The 20,174-nt window shown below is 35.5% G+C and overlaps 1 protein-coding gene across 2 annotated transcripts in view; it reads right to left on the minus strand.

The window, feature by feature from the left end:
* The window catches only part of LOC148829437 (monocarboxylate transporter 2), a 46,851-nt gene that overhangs the window by 10,199 nt on the left and 16,478 nt on the right, over positions 1-20,174 (minus strand). Inside the window, exons 1-2 of one of the 2 annotated variants that reach the window (XM_088924041.1) lie at positions 13,308-13,355; positions 12,959-13,201 (exon numbers count right to left, since the gene is read on the minus strand). In XM_088924041.1, coding sequence (XP_088780167.1) covers positions 12,959-13,175 — 217 coding nt within the window. In that variant the 5' untranslated portion in view covers positions 13,176-13,201; positions 13,308-13,355. Of the gene's footprint in view, positions 1-12,958; positions 13,202-13,307; positions 13,356-20,174 lie in introns of those variants that run through there. The other variant, XM_088924039.1, reaches the window with a different exon arrangement.

Here is a 20,174-nt window from a genome sequence, read left to right on the forward strand (position 1 = left end):
AGTATTTCGTTTTTGAATTGAATAAGCAAACCAGCATGACTTTTTTATATTTAATAGTCCTTCTTAGGATTGCTTAGAATGTAATGACATACTGTAACATGTTCAGATGCATGAGAACACTTTTTTAATCTAAAATCTGTCCATGTTTATTAATCCTGTATTCCAGTGTTAATTTTAATGATAAAATGAATGTACTTGCATGGTGAAAATATTAGGTGAAAAGCTAAACTATGCCAGTCTTTCTCATACTGTAGCTTGTATTTCTGCTTTCCACATCCCTAAAGCAGTGATCAGTGAGTAGTTTACTATTTTATATGCTTCAAGGAGCATTTGAACACAAAGATAGTGGCATACAGTTTGCATATACTTCAGATACAGGCAGTACCCTTGAGGCATTAAGGTAATTAAAACCTATCTGAGACATTCACAGGGCGTGTGATTTAAGAAACTGTATTTATGTGTCACACCCTCTGCAGCCTCCTGCAGGAGGCTCCTACTCTGTCCTGTCTCTAGTTTCCGGTGCCTTGCTGTCCTTCCGGTGTCTCTCTCTCTATGGGGCTATAATTGTCCGGGTCTTTCATTTGCCTTCACTCAGCAGTGACGTTCGGATGTCCTGAAACCCGCCTAGCACCAGGTCGCCCCACGTCCGCTACCTGAGGGCATAGGTTTCTATACGGCATTCCCTGAACAGCTGAGCCCGGGCTAACCCACGTCTTGCCACTACGCATAGGGTCTTTTTGCTCTCCTGCCATTCCATGGTTCGTCCTTTCCGACATCCGTGACAGAATGCTGAGCCTTTTTCGACCCCGTGTGCGGCGTCTTTTGTTTTTTCCGCAGCTTTTTTCTTTTTCTCTGGGCTTTTTTTTTCAGTTCTTCTATTCTAATCGCGGGATGCTACTCCTGACTTCCGTGTCTGTGAGCAGGTCATTCTGTGTCATGCCGTTCCGACATACACACCTGAATACCTGGCTTTCCTCAGGTTGTCTCTCCCGGCATCCGTGATTGAATGTTGAGCTGGCTCTCCCATCCTTATTGCTGGATATCACTCCGGTCTTCCGTGTCTGTGAGCGGGTCCTGTACCTGGCTTTCCTCGGGTTGTCCACTCCGATATCAGCATTAGTTTGGTAAACTTTTTGCCGTACCTCCATTCTTTTCGCTGGATATCTCTCCGGACATCTGTGCCTGTGAGCGGACTACGGTCTGGCTTTCCTTGGGTTGTCCACTCCGATATCAGTATTAGAATGTGAACGTGCCTATTGCCCGGTCTGCGGTATTTATCCCAGGGTTTTTTGTTTTTTATTCTTGTTTTTGCCTGGTGTTTTGATTTTTCACTTCCTGGTTTCCCCTCCTATTTGGTCCCCCCTGCTCCCTGTATCTCCTACCTGTTTTTTGTTGTTTGTCACCCTGGTCTCCCAGGTTTATGTTTGTTGTGGTTTGTGCTTGTGTGCTTGTCTTTTTTGGCCATGGACTCCCAGAGGTTTCCTTTCAGTTAAATGAGGTTTTTCCTCCCCCCAGTGCTGTGCAGCTCATTTATTTGTTTGGGTGTCAGGAGTACCCCCCATTAAGGGCGCTCCTACTCTGTCCTGTCTCTTGTTTCCGGTGCCTTGCTGTCCTTCCGGTGTCTCTCTCTCTCTGGGGCTATAATTGTCCGGGTCTTTCATTTGCCTTCGCTCAGCAGTGACATTCCGATGTCCTGAAACCCGCCTAGAACCAGGTCGCCGCACGTCCGCTACCTGAGGGCATAGGTTTCTATACGGCATTCCCTGAACAGCTGAGCCCGGGCTAACCCCCGTCTCGCCACTACGCATAGGGTCTTTTCACTCTCCTGCCATTCCACGGTTCGTCCTTTCCAACATCCGTGATATTATGTGCAACATCACAATATAGACATAACTGCTATCGTTATACAAAATTCTCCTTTGTTATAGTTGCTTAATAAAAGTACAAAATAAACTCTTCAAATCAGATGTAAGCAATACCCGACTTTTTCCATTGACATAAACATAGAGTTGATTAATTGAAACCTGAATTAACCTTTTAATTTTAGCAGTTACAGTAAATATATTGAAAACTAATGCCAATTTATAATACAAATAATACAAATATATTTTCATCATATACTAATGTGTTTACAGTATCTTTGCAATATTTGAAACTCATTATATGTATATGAAAACAAGAAGTTTTATTTTTAAAACTTGGCAATAAGTATTTAGCAGTGAGAAAGTACTGTATATAGACAAGATATCAAATTGAGTTGCATGACTTCAAAGAAAACTATTGGAGTTTTATTCTCGTAAATAACAATTGTACTTATTACTTAACATTTATCAATACTAATACAGAATCCTGTTTTCTACAGTTCATTAAACCCCTCTGTAGACCTGCTAACGTTTAACTTCTTTGCAGTGACGATGCTCTACTACTCAGCTTGTACTGGGTTGCACAAAATACATCATATTGTATTTGTAGTGGATTAACTAACCATAGAATTAAATATAGAATGAAACAAAATAATGTTCTGGTTATGTTTTACCCCTCTTCTTTCTGCTATCCATTTTTTAGCATTTAATTTTAGACTATAATTCAGACTATTTTTTGAATATTTAATGATTTTTGAAAAATCATGTTATTCAATTAATATTTACTGTCCAAGTACCTCTAGACTTTACAGCTAGCTTAAATGCAGAAGTACTTTTTTATTTTGCTTTCCTTGGAATAAAGGTTCCTGTTATACAGGTCATTTTAAGGGTAGTGCAAATTAGGCAGTTGGCATTCAACACATGATGTGCCCTTATGGAGAATAACATCTTGTGACAAATGAGAGAAGACCATCCAACATGCTTACCTGTTGACAGATCAATTTTGATTAGTCAGGTATAGTACAGAGAATTTCATTCCAGACAAGGTTACTTCAGAATTTAATGGTACAATCTATATTAACTATTTGCTCATAGCAGATATGCAACAGCCTGTACAAATAGTTAAGCTTGTTTGATCCTGCTTTGATTTTTCTCCCTCAGTAATTCAATTCAATTTATTTTTATACAGCGCCTTTCACAACAAGGTTGCCCCAAGGTGCTTAACAAAGCAAGAGACCATACATGTTGTGAATACAGAACAGAAAAGACCAGAAGACAAAATTGATTACTCTTAATTTGAAGTGGAATTGCAGTCACAATTTCTCAGACTGGTTATTAAATCTCTGTAACAAAATAAATTAATTGAAGGTATTTCAAAATTTTACAAATTTCGAATTAAGCACAAAACTGTGAACTTTGTGAAAGTAATGTACACTATAGTCATCATGTTATCACAAACTCCTGGTATCACCACAGCAAGAGCAAGAGTTTGCACGAATTGCGACGTGAAGTGGACCTTCCTGCTCACTAGTCACTGTAATGACTAGTGTAATGCGATGTATGAGCATTTCATTGCAGAAATATTCCAACGTGATGTGATCTGCATGCTGAGTTAACAGGTTGAATTTGACAACAAAACAGTCTTGACATCAACAGCAATATTTCTATTGGATTGAAAGAGATCTATTCACAAGTGTTCTTCTTTACAATGTAACAGGCTCGCTTCACCTCACCGGAAGTTTGGTTGCCTCTTGCTGAATCGCAGAAACGCATACCTGGAAATTTAGTTGGTTTTATGTTGCAAATTGGAGGTTTTACTCATTACTGTGTACATTTTACTTTCATTGTTGATTGAAAGAAATGCACTCATCAATGCCATTTCTTTCTAATCACAAAATAAAAAAATAGCATTGCATTTTTTTTCCTTTAATGGAAAGAACATTAGTTTCCTTTAAAGATTAGTAGAGAATACTTTACTAGTCATGATTCCTACAACTGTCACTTTTCAACCAAAAGAAATCAAGAGCTACAACTAAAAGTAGGCACATCCAAATTAAAATTTAATTATAACATTGTTTATGTTATTTAATTATATACAGTATATATGCTGTATATCGTGAGTATCAAAAGAAAGTTGTCACAAGTTATCAAATCAAAGTTTATTGTTTCTAATAATAATCAAAAGCTAACTGGAATTCTCTTTTAAAATATATAAAATCTTTTTTTTCAATGTGTATTATTCATCAGTAGGAGTGCGCGATGTATCAGAGGCTGACATATTATTCTCCGATAAGTAGGAAAATGTCATTATAATTATCGTTCCAATATTGGAATTACAGTCGATAATTACAACCAATAATGCGGCGCCGTATTTTTGTTAGCGCAACTAGTTTTTTTTTATGTGCATGTACTGACGCACTAGACTGGGTACAGTGCAGTTGCCGCAGAGTGAAAATGTCTGAGCCAGCTAGCATTAGCTAGGAAACAAAAACAGTAGCAAGTGCAGCGATGCCTATCCAACACGCATTTGAAAATTGTAGATTTTGTAGATTGTAGATTGTAGATCTCTGTAATAGGCTAAAGCAATTACAGAGAAAATCATGGAGTTTATGGCACTTGATGACCAATTAACTTTCTGTCAACTGAGCATTTGGAACCATGTTATACTCTCCCCAGCCGCCGCTACGTTTCTCATGTTGCCTTGCCGCCTCTGTATGATGTTGTCGCCACACACAAACACAACCTGATCAAAGCTAACGTCAGAGACATTTGCTTAATAACAGACATATGGACTTCTGACGTTAGTCCGATGAGTATGCTGAGTTTTAGCTTTCTTACCCTGATTACACATCAACTGTGGATTATAGTGTGAACTGGTTTTAAAACGCAGAAAAAGTAAAAGTATCAGTTATCGGTATCTGTATCGGCCACAACAAGCTGTTAATTATCGTTATCGGTCCAGAAATTCCATATCAGTGCATCCCTATTTATCAACATTTATCAATTGGGAATTAGAGCCTAAAATTAAGGCCTGTAGCATGTGTCACCACCATTGGAAGCAATACAAGTTTAAGATTAGTGACACATGATTTGTATTAGGCTGTAGATATATTCTTGTGGGATTAAATCCATATTCACTCATATAGCCAAAATAAGCATGTGTGTTTTTACTATTGTCTGTGCCCTAGACATTTTGCCACATGTCAAACTAGCTCATCCCATAAATATTCAATGGGTCTCAAGTCTAGAACATACAGTAGGGCATCCACAGCATAACTGTCATATTCTCATTTTGTAAGAAAGGCTTTGCTTTCACTAGAGCAGTATGAAGATGTACAGTACTACTGTCTATTATTCTGCTGGAACATTGTCATCAGGATGAGTCCACAGAAAAGGGAATAAGTGAGGTCCCAGGACTTGTTCAATGTAGCGCCCTAGCAGCCATCTTGCCATCAATCACTATGAGTGGAGATTTGGAGTGACTAGGCACTTCTGCTAATGCCATCATACTTCCACATAGCATACTGCAAATTTGTACCACAGTCACAGACATCCATCAGAGTTTTACCACTAAAGAGGACTGTAATACTAGTGGATCCCACTGAGGTTTTGTATTCCAGCCTCCCACAAATGCAACAAATATTTTATTTTCTGTTGGCAGGTCATATTGGTTCATTTCAAATCACCTCATCGCCTATTCTCAATCTACCCTCACATTAGTGAGAGGATTTAGTGCCTATGCAACAGTAACACTACTGTATTATGGTCAATTATAAGTGATTAATGATGTCTAAAGGCTTGAATACTCATTTTCTACATTTTACATTTTCTACACGTGTAAAGGTAATGACTTCTTTTTGTGTTCAGTATAGTTTAAAATATCACATAACATACATAAAATAAATACATGACAAGTCATTTGTTTTCATACTCTGACAGAAATATTTGGGTAATCAAAGTGTTGTATGGAATGTATCCATTGCTAATTATTGATAATTGACAGGAAAATCAGAATTTGATGATTATTTTAACATAAATAAGCAATCATCATGTTCTGAAAACAAAACTTTGAAAAAAAACTATACAGTAAATGTGGCTAAAATGAAAGTTTAGCAATAACCTCAGAATGACACTTCTAAAATGGCACTACTTAACTAAGAACCACAAACAGAGCATATAGACCCAGTTTAGTAAAAAGCACAGTGTGAACTTTTATTGACTGGGTGAAATTAATTACTATAAATAATAGTTGCATAAGGTGTGGAAGATCAAGCAAGACAAGAAAAGGTTGGAAATAGAATTTCAAAAAGTGATTTATAACTTTCAATAGAAAAAAAACCCTAGTTTATAAAATACTTTTCTTTGTCATTATTCAGAATTTTATTTCCATAGCACATTCATACAGTATGCCCACACATTTTGTGTGTTTGATTTGATTAGACAACAATTGCTTTACTATTTATTTACCAAGTCTCAAATTAAACAAAACAAGTATCATCTGCAAAAACAGCCCAAAAACTGTAGATGTGGTGAGATGAAGGTTAAAACATCAGTCAGACATTCAATGGTAAATACAGAAATTTAAACATATACTAAAGTTCAAGTGGGGAACATTGTGCACTCTTTACCAGCAACCACTTATATTTATAGTTTTTTGGATCTCTATGAATCAACACAGTAATAAATGTAGAGGTCGCTGGAGCTGAAGGCAGATATGAACAATATTTTAAGTACTTTCAAAAATGTCAGTATTTTTAATCCATATATCACAATTTGCACAAATATAGGAATTCAACCTTGAGCAAAAGGCAGGTTAGTGCTTTTTGATATGACTGGCAAAAAATATCTTCAACACTATAAAACAGCTATGCTTCAGCACCGCCACCATAAACCAAAATGAGATATTGTATATTTATCATTCTTTTACCCACAAGGTAAAAAATAAAGTGATGTTTTCTCTTTTACAAACACTAATGCACTGTTTAGATATTGATGAAGGAATGTTGGCCCAGTTTCTTATTAAGTAAAAACCTACAAACAATTGAACAGACTCATCTCTACTAGAGACCAAACAATAAAAGTGGTACAGGGCTTGATTATATTTAACACTCATTGCACAAAAACCAGCTTACAGAATGTTGACCTTCACTGAACTCACTGGATAGCTCCGATGATAATATTAATATACATACCTGTATAACAAGATCATAATTTAAATTTTACTTTCAGTATTTTTATCTGTTGCACTTTTTTGTGTGTATGTGCCAGAGGAAAATTATTTTCTATAAAACCAATTATTTTCCTTAATACTTAAATTGAAGCAATATTGCAATAATTATACCATGCACTTTATCACATAATGTTAAGGAATATAAAGCAAATTATGTCTAGTGTGGTATAGCATTTCAACTAGTTGTCAGGTGTATATTTAAATTATTTTGTAGTATTGCCTTAGGGCTTTTATTATGTTGTCATGACAATTAAACATGTACTGTATGTGCGAGCTGATGGTCTGATGTAGTTTAATGTAAAGGTCGGTAGTGACAAGCAATAGTGAATTTTGGAAAGGAAACAATAAACATATATTCCCATTAAAAGGTCTAAAGACAACTGATAGTTCCGCAAACACTAAAAAAAATCTCATTTACTTAGTCCTTGCAGCCGATTTGTTGTTCATTAGTTTGGTCAGATCCTAATAAATGTGATATATAGGATGTGAGGCATAACTTGTCTAGTTAAGGGAACACCCCACCCTAGCTTTTGTGAGGAATGAGCTAGGGACCTGCTGTAAAGGTGAAGAAGGGGTGTCAGGAGAGATTTGCAAAGGGAATTTAAGAAGACAAGATGCAAAAAGATGTAGGATCTGACATTCCTTCAGAACATCTGCTAAATACCATTTAGTAGCTGGAACATGTTTAAAGAGGCGGGTTGTGATCTTAGTGAGCTCAATGATACAGTGACATCATATATTCACTTTTGTAGAGCGTGTGCATTCTTTGCAAATCTGTCACTGTGTACAATAATTAAAACCCTGTGTGAAAAAAAACAGGGCTTTCAAATAAGGTGATGATGCTAACTTCAAAACCGGTAAATATGAATTCCTATATGCAGTGAAAAAGGTTAAAGCTGAATATGGCAATAAGTTAGAAAATAAACAAATTACCAATGACAGCCAAGGTCAGTCAACTAATCACTGACTACAAGGTGAAACAAACTGCTCCAAGAGACATTCCCTTTCTCCCAAACAAACTGAGTGAATTCTACTGCAGATTTGATGCACAAAACAGCATGCGGTGGACTGCACCTAGACAGCCAGTGGGGTCACACTAGCAACACTTTAACAATCGAGAACATGACGTAAGATCATTTTTCAACATAAAGAACAGAAGGAAAGCATTTAGGTCCGACCTTGTTTTCAACAGCTACTCTGAAATCTTGTGACAATCAGCTTGTTCCTATTTTTACAGATATTTTCAATCTACTGTATCTCTTAAGCTTGAAAAGGTGCTTCTCTGCTTTTAGATTGCTGCTTTAATACCAGTACCTAAGAAATCAACTGTGAGCTGCTTCAATAACTACAGACCAATGGCCTTGATGTCTATAATGGTCTATAATATATTTCAATATCTAGAAGCACCCAGCATGTATAGACGGATCATCTTAATTGATTATAGTTCTGCTTTTAACATGATCATCCCTCTCAAGCTTTTTTATACGCTATCAGAGATGGGTATCAGTCAAAGTTGGTGTTATTGGCTAATGAATTTCGTGTCTGTTAGAAAGCAGGTGGTGAAGCCGAAGGATTCAATCTCTAAACCTTTCATCCTGGGCACAGCCGGTTGTGTCTTATCACCTCTCCTTTACTCACTGTACACAAATGACTGTATTTCACATTCAGACTCAGTTCCAATGTTCAAGTTCGCTGATGATACTACTCTTCTAGGACTTACTACAAACAACAGGCATCCTGGCCAAATTTCCCATTGGCCGTTACAAATCATGGCCTCCTAATAATCCCCATCTATGAATTGGCTTCATTACTCTGCTCTCCTCCTCACTGATAGCTGGTGTGTGGTGAGCGTTCTGGCGCACTATGGCTGCTGTCGCATCATCCAGGTGGATGCTGCACATTGGTGGTGGTGGAGGGGAGTCCCAATTACCTGTAAAGTGCTTTGAGTGGAGTGTAAGCTATATAAGTGTAAGCAATTATTATTATTATAACAATGAGTCAGTATACAGGAATTAAGCAGCTTATTTAGTTGGATGGTGTACCCTAAACAACTTGGAAAGAATTTTAAGTTCCTGGGCTCCACCGTCTCCAGCATCATCAGGTCAACTTTTGTTTACTTTCCTCCACTCTGGTAAGCAACTTAGGCCTATCAAGATAAGGACTACTAGAATCTAAACCTACCCATAGGCTGTGAGGTGAATGAACTCCACACTTTTATTTTAAAAGTTTTGCTCAGCTCATTGTTATTTTATCTGACCTCAGTGTTATTTATCTAATTACTGGTGTGTGCTGGATGGTACAGTATGTGTAGATGTGTTGGGTGGATACTCTTTATTATTAGTTCTACATATATATGTATTACATGTCTTTGAAATGTATGAGCAAACCAAACCAAATTCCATTCAAGTATTTGTTATTGCCATAAAGTATTGAACTTGAACTTAATTGACCTAATGAATGCTCCCAGATTTTTCCTACAAGAAGCCAACACATTTGATTGAATTACAGTACAAGGCTAGGTACAGTAGGTTAGTCCAAATATAAAAAATAATAATTTAATAATAATGATCTTTATTTTATAAAGTGTCTTTTCATGATGCATCATCTCAATGCATTTTACATTGAAGCAAACAACAAAAGTTGTTGAGTATGAAAGTGAGTTTTAAGACATGATTTTACAGAGCAAGTGAAATGATTCTAACATCAACAGAACAGACAACAGTCTCCCAGCTCTAGCAAGGCCAGAGTTCAAAGAGAGAAAGAAAAATGTGTAGGTATATAGGGAATTAACACTACACTGATGTAGCCAGAAGCCAAAATGTTAAGGTAATACATGCTGATACATTTTAATTTCAGAACTGAGTTATAAAAATGTCCATAAATATAAGATATCAATATTTATTTACTATCAGTTTATATTATCATCATTATCATTCATAATCATTCATAAGTTTAAAATATAAAAAAGGTGTTATAAAAATACACCTGTAGTGTGGAAATGTATCTAATTAACCAGGTGAAAGCTTCTTTGGGGTTAAAGACTCACAGGACATGCACTGTAGATATGAGACGGATGTCTGAGCATCTGGCAAACATTTCCACTCTGTTGATCTTTTTAATGACAGCAAGTTCTTATCAGCTGTTGCTCTATATATAACATGAACAAGTTCACCTTGGGCCACTCTGCTAGTACAGTGCCTTGCAAAAGTATTCAGATCCCTGGACAGTTTTCACAGTTTGTTTCTTTAAAATGTACAGTCATCACACTTTGAAGTGGAAACTAATATTTGTTATATACACAACCTACTCCACACACTAAAAGCAAGAAATAAAAAGAGAAACAAATATATTATTGATATGAAAAAAAACAGAAAAGATATGGTGGCATAAGCATTCAAATTCTTTGCTGTGGAAAACATAAATTTATTTAAGTGCCACAAAATTATCTTAACAAGTTACACAATTAATAGAATTGTATCTAATATCCCACAATGAAGTTTGCAATGAAGCACCTAAGTGACCCTGCAAAAATGTGTCACAAGATATTGAGGTCAGATGAGACGAAATGGGAAACATTTAGTCTAAATGCCAACCTTTACTTTAGGCAGACCCAACACAACACATCTCTAAGCTAACACCATTCCTACAGTCAAATGGTGCCTACATCAAGAGAATACTTTCCTTCGGACAGGTTAAAGTTTGTTAGGACAGAAGTTTATTGGGGCTGAAGTAAAAATGGACAAAGTGTAACCCATCTCAGACCACAGTACACTTAAAACTGGAGCAAAAACCTGCATATCAATAGGACAATGATTCAAAGTACAAGGTCAAAGCTACTGTACATTACAGTAGCCTAAGAGTAAGCAAGTGAATGTCCTTGAATGGCCCAGTCAACGTCATAACTTGAATTCTATTATCTGTGGAAGGACTTGAAAACTGATGTCCACAAACAATCCACAAAGAAGTACAGAGAGCTTGAGCAAAACTGCCAAAAAGAACTGGCATGTATTGTATAGAGACTTACCCAAAATGACTTGCAGCTGTAATTTCTGCCAAGGGTGCTTTCACCAAATATTTAATTCTTGTGCCAGAATACAAATTCGATAAACATATTTCAGTTTTGTCTCTTCAGTTTTTGTAACATTTACTGTAACTTAGTTTACCCTTAGAAGTCTTCAGTTTGAGCATTTGGACTTTACAAAATTAATATATATATACAGTAGTGTATACATCATTTTGTAAGTTCACAAAATGGGACACCATAGAAAGGGTCTGAATACTTTTCCAGAGCACTGAAACTATCCCCAGTGATAGTCATAGCTTGTCTGATAAATAGCCTGATATAAAATACTGTATATAAGGTCACTGTTAAATAACTATGGAAGAAAGGAAATGAGCTTTCCCTACTTTCCTCCATTTTGTACACTAGTACAGAGTGTACTACTTTCCTCCTAGTACACTTAAAGCTATCAGTTAGTTAACTGATAGGCAAAAGTTAGTTTTTCTTTTGACATTTTATGAACTAATATTTACAGTACTTTTGTCAAAAGCATTCCACAATTTGTACAGCACTCTATTCCTCTTTTCTATTTCCATTGATAGCAACAGTTCTTCTAGTGCTACGTTTTCTAAGGAAATATAAGGTTTCTTATCTAAATGTCTGCCTGTCATTTATTTAAAAATTCAGCATCTGATTCAGCATTTAGATGTTTCAAATGATTCAGATGTTTCTGATGCAGACACACAAGACTGATAAGTTATCTGTAACTGGCTTTTAAAAGGTTTAACTGGGGTAGTATAAATTTATAAAATTTAAACATTTTATGATGTACTGTATACGAATCTTGGTGTGAAAGGAATACAAATATCATACAAAATCCCAATTGAGAATTATAAGACTTAAAAAACTAAAAGAAAATTGCAAATAGGAAAAGTGACAATAAGATTCCAACACAAAGAAGCAAGTTACTTTTATTCTGCTGAGTGATTTGATCTCGTTTGCTTTCTCACTCTTCCCTTTACTAATATCAGTACTTGACAGACAATCGACTTATGGTATTTTACAAAGGCAAAATTATCAGTTTTTTTCATATTTATATTTTGGTCATAGCTTACTTTTGCTGTGATTTCCTTTGATTTTAACATTCTCTCTGTTTTCTAACTTCAACCATAAGGAATCCATAATGTACTATTGTAAGAAAAATGGTATACGGTTTGGTCTTCTTGTGGTGCAGTGTAGTAACAAACAGAAAAGAAACATTAAAACTATAAGAAACCAAGACAAAACCATGGTAAAAATGTGGAAATGCCAAGGTATGTTCACTATGGTCAATTTTATTTAAATAAATACATTTTAAAAACAAGTATTAAGACATTAAGATAAACATTTTTTCACAAATGACTAGCAGCACTCCAGTTTTTCTAAAATCTCTTAATTTCCATGTATTTTATAAATAGGTTGAGAGTTTATATGTTGAAGATTTTTGCTTTCTTTAATGAGTCTCAACCATAAAATAGTAATTTCAAAGGCTACACTTTATTTGCACATGCCATATACTGTAGTTATTGAATAGTACAGAATTATACCAACACTTTAAATATTTAACAGTCTAATAAAAATGTATCAATGTTTATAAGATGAATGGAAAATGTTATGGTTTGGTCAACATAACAGCACACAAGAACAAGAACATCAAGAGATGTATGGACTAAAAAATACCACAGAATAACACTTTATTTCAAAATAATTTTAATATCCCTCCTCAAAAACGACTTTAGAAGGTTTACTGTTCTACAAAAAATATAGCCTTAAGATGTCAATCTAAAGAATGGCAAGACATTTAAGCAAACTTATATTTTGTCTTACCTCCTGCATACATGACAGCTAACATGATAGATGAAATCCATGCTATCTGGCTGTAGGAGGTACTGAAGATCGTCTGGATCTCTTTGAAGAAGACTGTGATGGCTTTGGGAAAGGCATAGGAAAATCCAATGGAGATGAAGGCTCCAAATACCACAGCCCAACCCCAACCCCCATCAGGTGGAGTTATAGTTGGTGGACCTCCAGCTGGTGGTGGCATTTCAAGCTGTTCTTAATCACTTTTCACTGAAAAAACAAAAACAAGAACAGATTCTTGTGAACTCTTAGTTGCAAAACTGTAATTTCTACAAATAATTGTGGATATTTATTAAGGTATTAGAGCTTAACCTACACAGCTTGGACTCTCTCATTCTCTAAAAGGCTTGTAATGTGTTTCTAGCCAGAACATGTGGCAGTATAATGTTAGCTGCTACAGTGATTTTTAATTGCTGCCTTAAGCAAAGGAAGCTCACGTGTACTTGGCAAAAAAGTACCTCTGACCTCAAGGATGTGTTTAGTAATGGAAACGGATTCTAATAAAAGCAGCCTGAACCAGGACATGCTAGAGCTAATGGAAAGAATAGCATGTGTGAATTATAGTAACCAGTGCATGACCTGAAGTTAAAAAATAAATGGTTACCACAAAATACCTTGAATTTATTAGGTATAATCGAAAATGTTTTTAAGAATGTTTATCTTCAGTGTGAAGTATCATGCAATCTAAATACCATATTAGGTGCCCACTGTATAAAACATGCTTAAAATCAGTCATTTGTATAGCTGTATTGCCAGAAGTGGTTTGAGTTCTGAACTCATAATTCGATGTTATGGGTTCAAATACAAGGTGAGATGCTACTGTTGTACTCTTGAGCGAAGTACTTCACCAAGATTGCTGCAGGAATGTATTCAGATGAATAAATGGGTACTAATGTAAGTTGCTTTGGATAAGAGCATCAACCAAATAATTAGTAATAACAGTTATAGAATACAATATTTTATACAGGCTATATGATTTCAGCTTTCTGTTTTCATCTTGTTTGTAAATTTGTTTTTTTAGCTCTTTAAAGATAGAAAAAGTGTAGTTATCACACCCTCAGAAACTTCTGAGTTTCAGAACGTCCCTTAATTACTGTTTAAGAGCTGTTTAATCAGAAGTAGTACCAAGCAATTTGAGGAGAGGTCGTGATAGGTTCTGGAAGCTAACATTTTTAAAAACAGTATTCTTGAAGTAAAGTTTTTTTGACATTCAGAACTGACTCAGGAAACAAGTTAAATAAACACCCAAGCAGATCAAGAAATGTACTTGATATTGCTCGTCAGTTAGCACTGGAGTGTTACAGTTCAACTGGAATGAAAGCAAGCAGAGATCTATAGTGTTCCCTTATAGCACAGCAGAAAAACCACCCAGTTTCCTCAGTGAGCAATGGAAAGTTATTTGAAGATTGTTAAGTACTTACTGTACGTTACGAGGCACAGCTATTGTTCGACTGTGTCTTAGAGCATAAAAGGCAAAAACAGCTTTAGGTATTTTAATTTAAGTAACTTTGTATATTAAGGACAGATACTGGGAGCAAAAAGAAAAGGACATGGTTTAGAAAACTGTTTACTCAGTGATATGAAGAAGGTCATGGGCTTTCTTATACTGTAATTCTTATCATTCTGGCATTTCCTGAAAGTTACGTAGCATTTTTATAGCATTAGAGTCCTGTCAACCCCAAAAAGCATGACTCTCCTTGAAATGTAAATTGCAGATCAAGATATTATCAAGTCTATAGTTTGCTCTATTGGAACAATCTGCTTTCAAATGTTTACCGGAACAGCAGTAACAATAACAAAAAGTAGTCGGTTTACAGCATAACCATCATTCAAAATAAGATACAATAATCATCCATTAATACAAAAGAAAATGAATTACATAATGATGTTTTATGGCATATAGGGACACAATTGCCCAGTCCTCCAGTACTTAAATAATCTTTGAAGGAAAAAAATCTGAATTAAGAAAGATGATTTTCAATATAAGTCCAAAGTGGTTACCAAATCTTCCAAAAGTGCTTAGATCTTGAGTGGAGATCATATGTCAGAGGCAGAAATGTATGACTTGACAGAATAACATTTCAGCAGTCGGTACGTGAATAAATGTAACTTTCCATTATGAGTAAAGTGTAGATCAGCCAGATAAGTAAATCCTCAGGATATATTCTGGTCAAGAAGAGTTTTCTTCACCGTGTCAAACTCCCATCATTTCCTCATGACCAAGAGATCCTGGTAGAAAGTGCAAGTGATGTTGCGCTTCTTCAGTGCAGCCCGGAGGACATCCTCTCTATCAGGAAAGTGAAGAAATAGCAACAACACAGTTCTAGGCCGGTCGCTGGGGCCTGGAGAAGGACAGATTGATCTGTGGGCTTGTTCATTGTCTAAACCTTTACCTGAAGGAAGGGAAGGTCCATTCATTTCAGTAGCTTTGATTGAAAATTTTTGGCAAGTGGTGTGGAGCCCTCCGAGTTCTCCAGTAGGCCTAGGATGTTCAGATTATTGTGCTGTCCACTGTTTTCAAGGTCGTCAATTTTGTCTTGCATCTGTTTGATTTTCTGACTCGTGTATTTCATTTGACAGTCATGGGTTGGTCCAGTGAACATAATATAATTTTGCATTAAAAATGTAAGTAACCAGATATTCACATATTCCCTCACACACTTGATATACTTGATATAAAGCATCCATTAACAATGCATAAGGCTTGCAAGAAAGAAGTTGATGTTTGTAATTTTGGTTGTATTATCTTTCATGTGCATTATACTTAGGTGTTGCTTCATTTGGTTAACATTATATTGACTCCTTTATAAGCATTAAATTATATTATAAATTATTTTACAAATAATTATACAGCTCCTATAGAAAATTTGTTTTTCTTTGGTGTCAGTGCCTCAGAATTTCATGCATTTAAATGAGGATGTTTTCCTCCGACCTACACACAATACACCAGACGTTTATGGTGAAAAATGTTTCCACTGGGACAAAAAATATTTATTAACAACATAAATGTTATACATCAAAATTGGATAAGTCTTCACTCCCCTGAGTTAATACTTGCTGGAAGCTCTTTTGGCAGCAATTACAGCTGTGAATTAGCAATATTTGACCATTCTATTTTACAACTGTTACAAAACTGTTTAAATTCTGTCAAGTGCATTCAAGGCATGGCACAAAGTTTTTATTGGATTTAGGTCTATGTTCTGAATGAGATACTTAAGGACATTTACTTTTTTAACTCTTTGTACAATTCAGTGTAGCAGTGGTTGTGTGCTTCAGGTTGATGTCATGCTGAAAAATACAGAAAGGCTTTCCTCAAGACCTTTCCTGTACTTTGCTCCATTCATTGTACCTTTTATCCTGATAAGTGCCCTAGTCCCTGCTGATGAGAAACATTCACATAACACATTAGGGATGGCGTTCTTTGGTTGATGTGCTGTGTTGGGATTATGCCAATAATAACTTTTTGCCACATATTTGATGCATTGCTTAAATGCCTTTTAGCTGTTTTTTTCAGCAATGATTTCCTTCTTGCTACCCTGCAATAAAGACCAAATTTGTGGAATGATTAGGCTGTCACCGGTACACTTTGGCTATAAAAGCCTGTCCCTCCTTCAAAGCTGCCATTGGCCTCTTGGTGGACTCTCTGATCAGTCTTCTTCTTGCTCAGCCAGTTTCTATGCAAATTCACTTTTTAATAATGGTCTTGACCACGCTCCAAGGAATATTCAAGGCCTTTGAAATGTTTTTTGATCTGTGCCTTCCTACATCTTTGTCTCAGTTTTTTCTTTAAAGCTCCTTGGTATTCAAAAACTTGGTTGAGTATTTGGTTTGAAATGCACTACATAGCAGAGGAAACCTACAGGAACTGCTGAATTTATTCTGAAATCATGTGAATCACCACAATTTAACAAAGGTGGAGGCCAATTAACTTGGTATGCGATTCAGAACAAAAGGTTACACCTGAAGTATTTCAGTATTTATTTTCAATTATTTTTCTAAGAATTACTAGAATATTTTTTTCACCTGGATGTCGTGGGGTAGAATGTGTACTGTACATACAGTGTATATGAAAATAATATATATCAATAAGTTTTAATACTAGGATTAGGACAAAAAGGTTTTTATAAGCACTGTATATTTTGCTCAAACATCAAATTGATCGGTACTCTTTTACATTATCTACTTTAATATTTTGCATGTGGAGGGTATTCTTTTGGTTTTCTGCAAATAGACAACATTCCAAGTATAATGCCTGGAAGATGTTTTCAGACCCTTCCTAAATGATGCATGCAATTTTTTTTAAACTTAACATTTAATACTTTATTACCAAATTTATGTCCTCAAAGGGTAAGATAAGTTAATGTCAGCAAAAGCTAAAGAGAATAAAAAAAAACATGTTGATCTTTTAAGTATTCAGGCCCACATACTCGATACCTGCTGGAAGCACCTTTGTCTTTTTGGGTTATCTGCTTTGTACACTACCTTGGTACAATTTGTGCCTATTACTCTTCGCAGATACTGTATGTTTTTAAGCCTTGCCACATAATCTCAATAGGATTCTAGACAGGACTTTGACTAGGGCACTCGAGGACATTCACTTTCTTACACTTAAGCCAGTGTAGTTTTGGGCTTGTGCTTTGGACCATTGTCCTGCTGAAAGGTGAATTTTTTTCCTAGTTTTGGATCTAAAACAGATTTTCTCTAAGATTTGCCAGTAATTTGCTTCATCCATGGTTGCAATAACTCCACCCTAGCTTTCCAGCCCATGCGTGATTTGACATGTTCTTTTTAGTTTCGTTTGGCCCAATGACATCCTTAACCAAATTCCTCCTTGCCAGAAGGTTCCATTTGGAGGTCAACCTGGTCTAGGCAGTGTCTGGGTGCCTTCCACTTCTCATAAATCCACATTATGCTTGGATAAATATTAAGAGTCTTTAAAATTGTTTTGTACTCTTCTTTTGATCTGTGCCTTTAGAGTACACAACTTTATTCCTGAGTTATATCAAAATATCCTTTTGTTTGAATCTTTGCCTGAAAGTCTGACATAAATGAGAGTTTTTTAAAGATATGTATTTATTCTGAAATCATGTGAACAATTATTCTTACACTCAGACAGAGGCTACTCAACTAATCACGGGATACAATTTTGTGCACCTAAATTAATTTAGGTTTGCTAAAACAAAGTGTTTGAATACTTATGGAGTTTTAACTTTTCCATTTTTCTTCCATATTACTTACGTACTTTTTTCTTTTTTATTTGCTATGAATGTGTGGAGTATGTTGTGTATATAACAAATATTAATTGTTAATTCAAAGTTTAATTATTGCAAGCTTTAAGGCAAGAAAATGTGAAAACTGTGCAATAGCCTGAATACTTTTGCAAGACACTGTTTCTATTGGTGGGTAGTGAATAATGTGGAAAATGTGTGAGATATCTGCCCATAAACCTATCTAGTCTACACAGCTATTTTCTGTTATTTTTCTCTAAATCTTTATAACTGCCATTTTAAGGTACAATCAACTAACTCTGTAATTTTGTGCTTAAAAAACGAATGTGTCTCTTAAATTAATGTAATGTTGTTACAGCAAAGGTTTTAAATAATTCTGCAATCATTACTTCTCCATTTCCTTTCATATTAATTATCACTGCTCTATGTTCTTAATTCATTTGTTTTTTTCTTTGAATGTATGGATTAGGTTGTGTGTATTTCAATATTAGTCGCTACTAATAAATAAAAGTCTTAAGACTGAAAGCTTTAAAGTAAACTGAAAATTGTGCAAGGGTTTGAAAATGTTTTCAGGGCACTGTATATACTTTGAAAAAAAGAAACCTGAATTCTGTTCCATTTTAAAAAATAAAATCATATACTAAAATACTGGCAATAGTTTACATTTTTTGTTTTTGTAATACAGTGATTACGTACAGTAATTTGTTAAATATTGTTAAGCCCTATAAACTACTTTGTAAACCACTATATTGGCAAAAGGATCTAGCTCAAACTATGAGGCAAATTATGACCACAATACACCACAGAAAATAATATTTCTATTGTTAAATGCTAAAACCGAACAAACATTTTAACAGGGAAATAATAGATGTAGTACTGCCAATGTTTGATTGATAATAAACTTGATTATAAATTCATTAGCTAAGAAAAAGATTGATCAGAGTATCTCCTCTAGCTGTTAGTAAAAGAAGGTATTGACTTCAACAACATAGCTGTATTGCATGTTTCAGACTTCAATAACCATCTGTTTTAAAAAATGCCATCTGTTCTCAGTTTTAAATGCAATTCCACATAGTTGCCATTTCTGTTCTATCATTCATATTTAATTGTTCTTGCTGAAGAAGTCTATTGACTTTGTGAATGTCTTTAAGGATGTTCAATACTTGAATCAGGTAAAGCTTTTGTCTATCAGTGGAGTGCATTACTTTTAGCACAGGAATGTATCTGGCCTCTCTTCTCTTTACCGAAATATATTTTTGTAATATGATTACCAAAACTGAACACAATTACCTAAGGGTCCTACTAGGACATTGCACACATTAAGCCATACACAATTGTATTTAAATCCTACACTTTAACTATATACCTTACTACAAGCATTATCTAGAGCAGTGGTTCTCAAACTGTGGTGCGGAGCGCCCCCAGGTGGTACGCCAGATGACCCTAGAAATTACATAAGATAAGATCACTTTATTAGCCCTATACAATTTCTTGCATTAGGAATTCGTCTTTTCGCATACCCCAGTCTGCAAGACACATGAGACATGAGACACAGACAGGGAGAGAAGCTTGGGATCAGAGTGCAGGGTCAGCCATTGTACAGTGCCCCTGGAGCAGTTGAGATTAAGGGCCTTGCTCAGGGGCCCAGTGGAGTAGGATTCCTCTGCTGGCCTCAGGATTTGAACCGGCAACCTTCCGGCCACAGGCACAGATCCTTAGCCACAGTGCCACCGCTCTGCCATTGTGTAATTTGTTGTGTGCACTGAAAAATTGGGAATTAAAAATTGAATAATTAAATATTTACATAATTTTTCATCTGTAATTTACTTACTCGGTTTCAGAAAGCTTGAGACAGGTTTTAATATTTTCTATTTTAATAAAACTCGTTTATGTGTCAGATACGCAGCCTACGTACTTAGCTACATTGATACAGCGCACACTAATACTTGAGTGTT

Source organism: Atractosteus spatula, chromosome 8 (assembly GCF_055471065.1).
Source record: "Atractosteus spatula isolate fAtrSpa1 chromosome 8, fAtrSpa1.hap1, whole genome shotgun sequence".
In the NCBI taxonomy this organism is placed as follows: Eukaryota; Metazoa; Chordata; class Actinopteri; order Semionotiformes; family Lepisosteidae; genus Atractosteus; species Atractosteus spatula.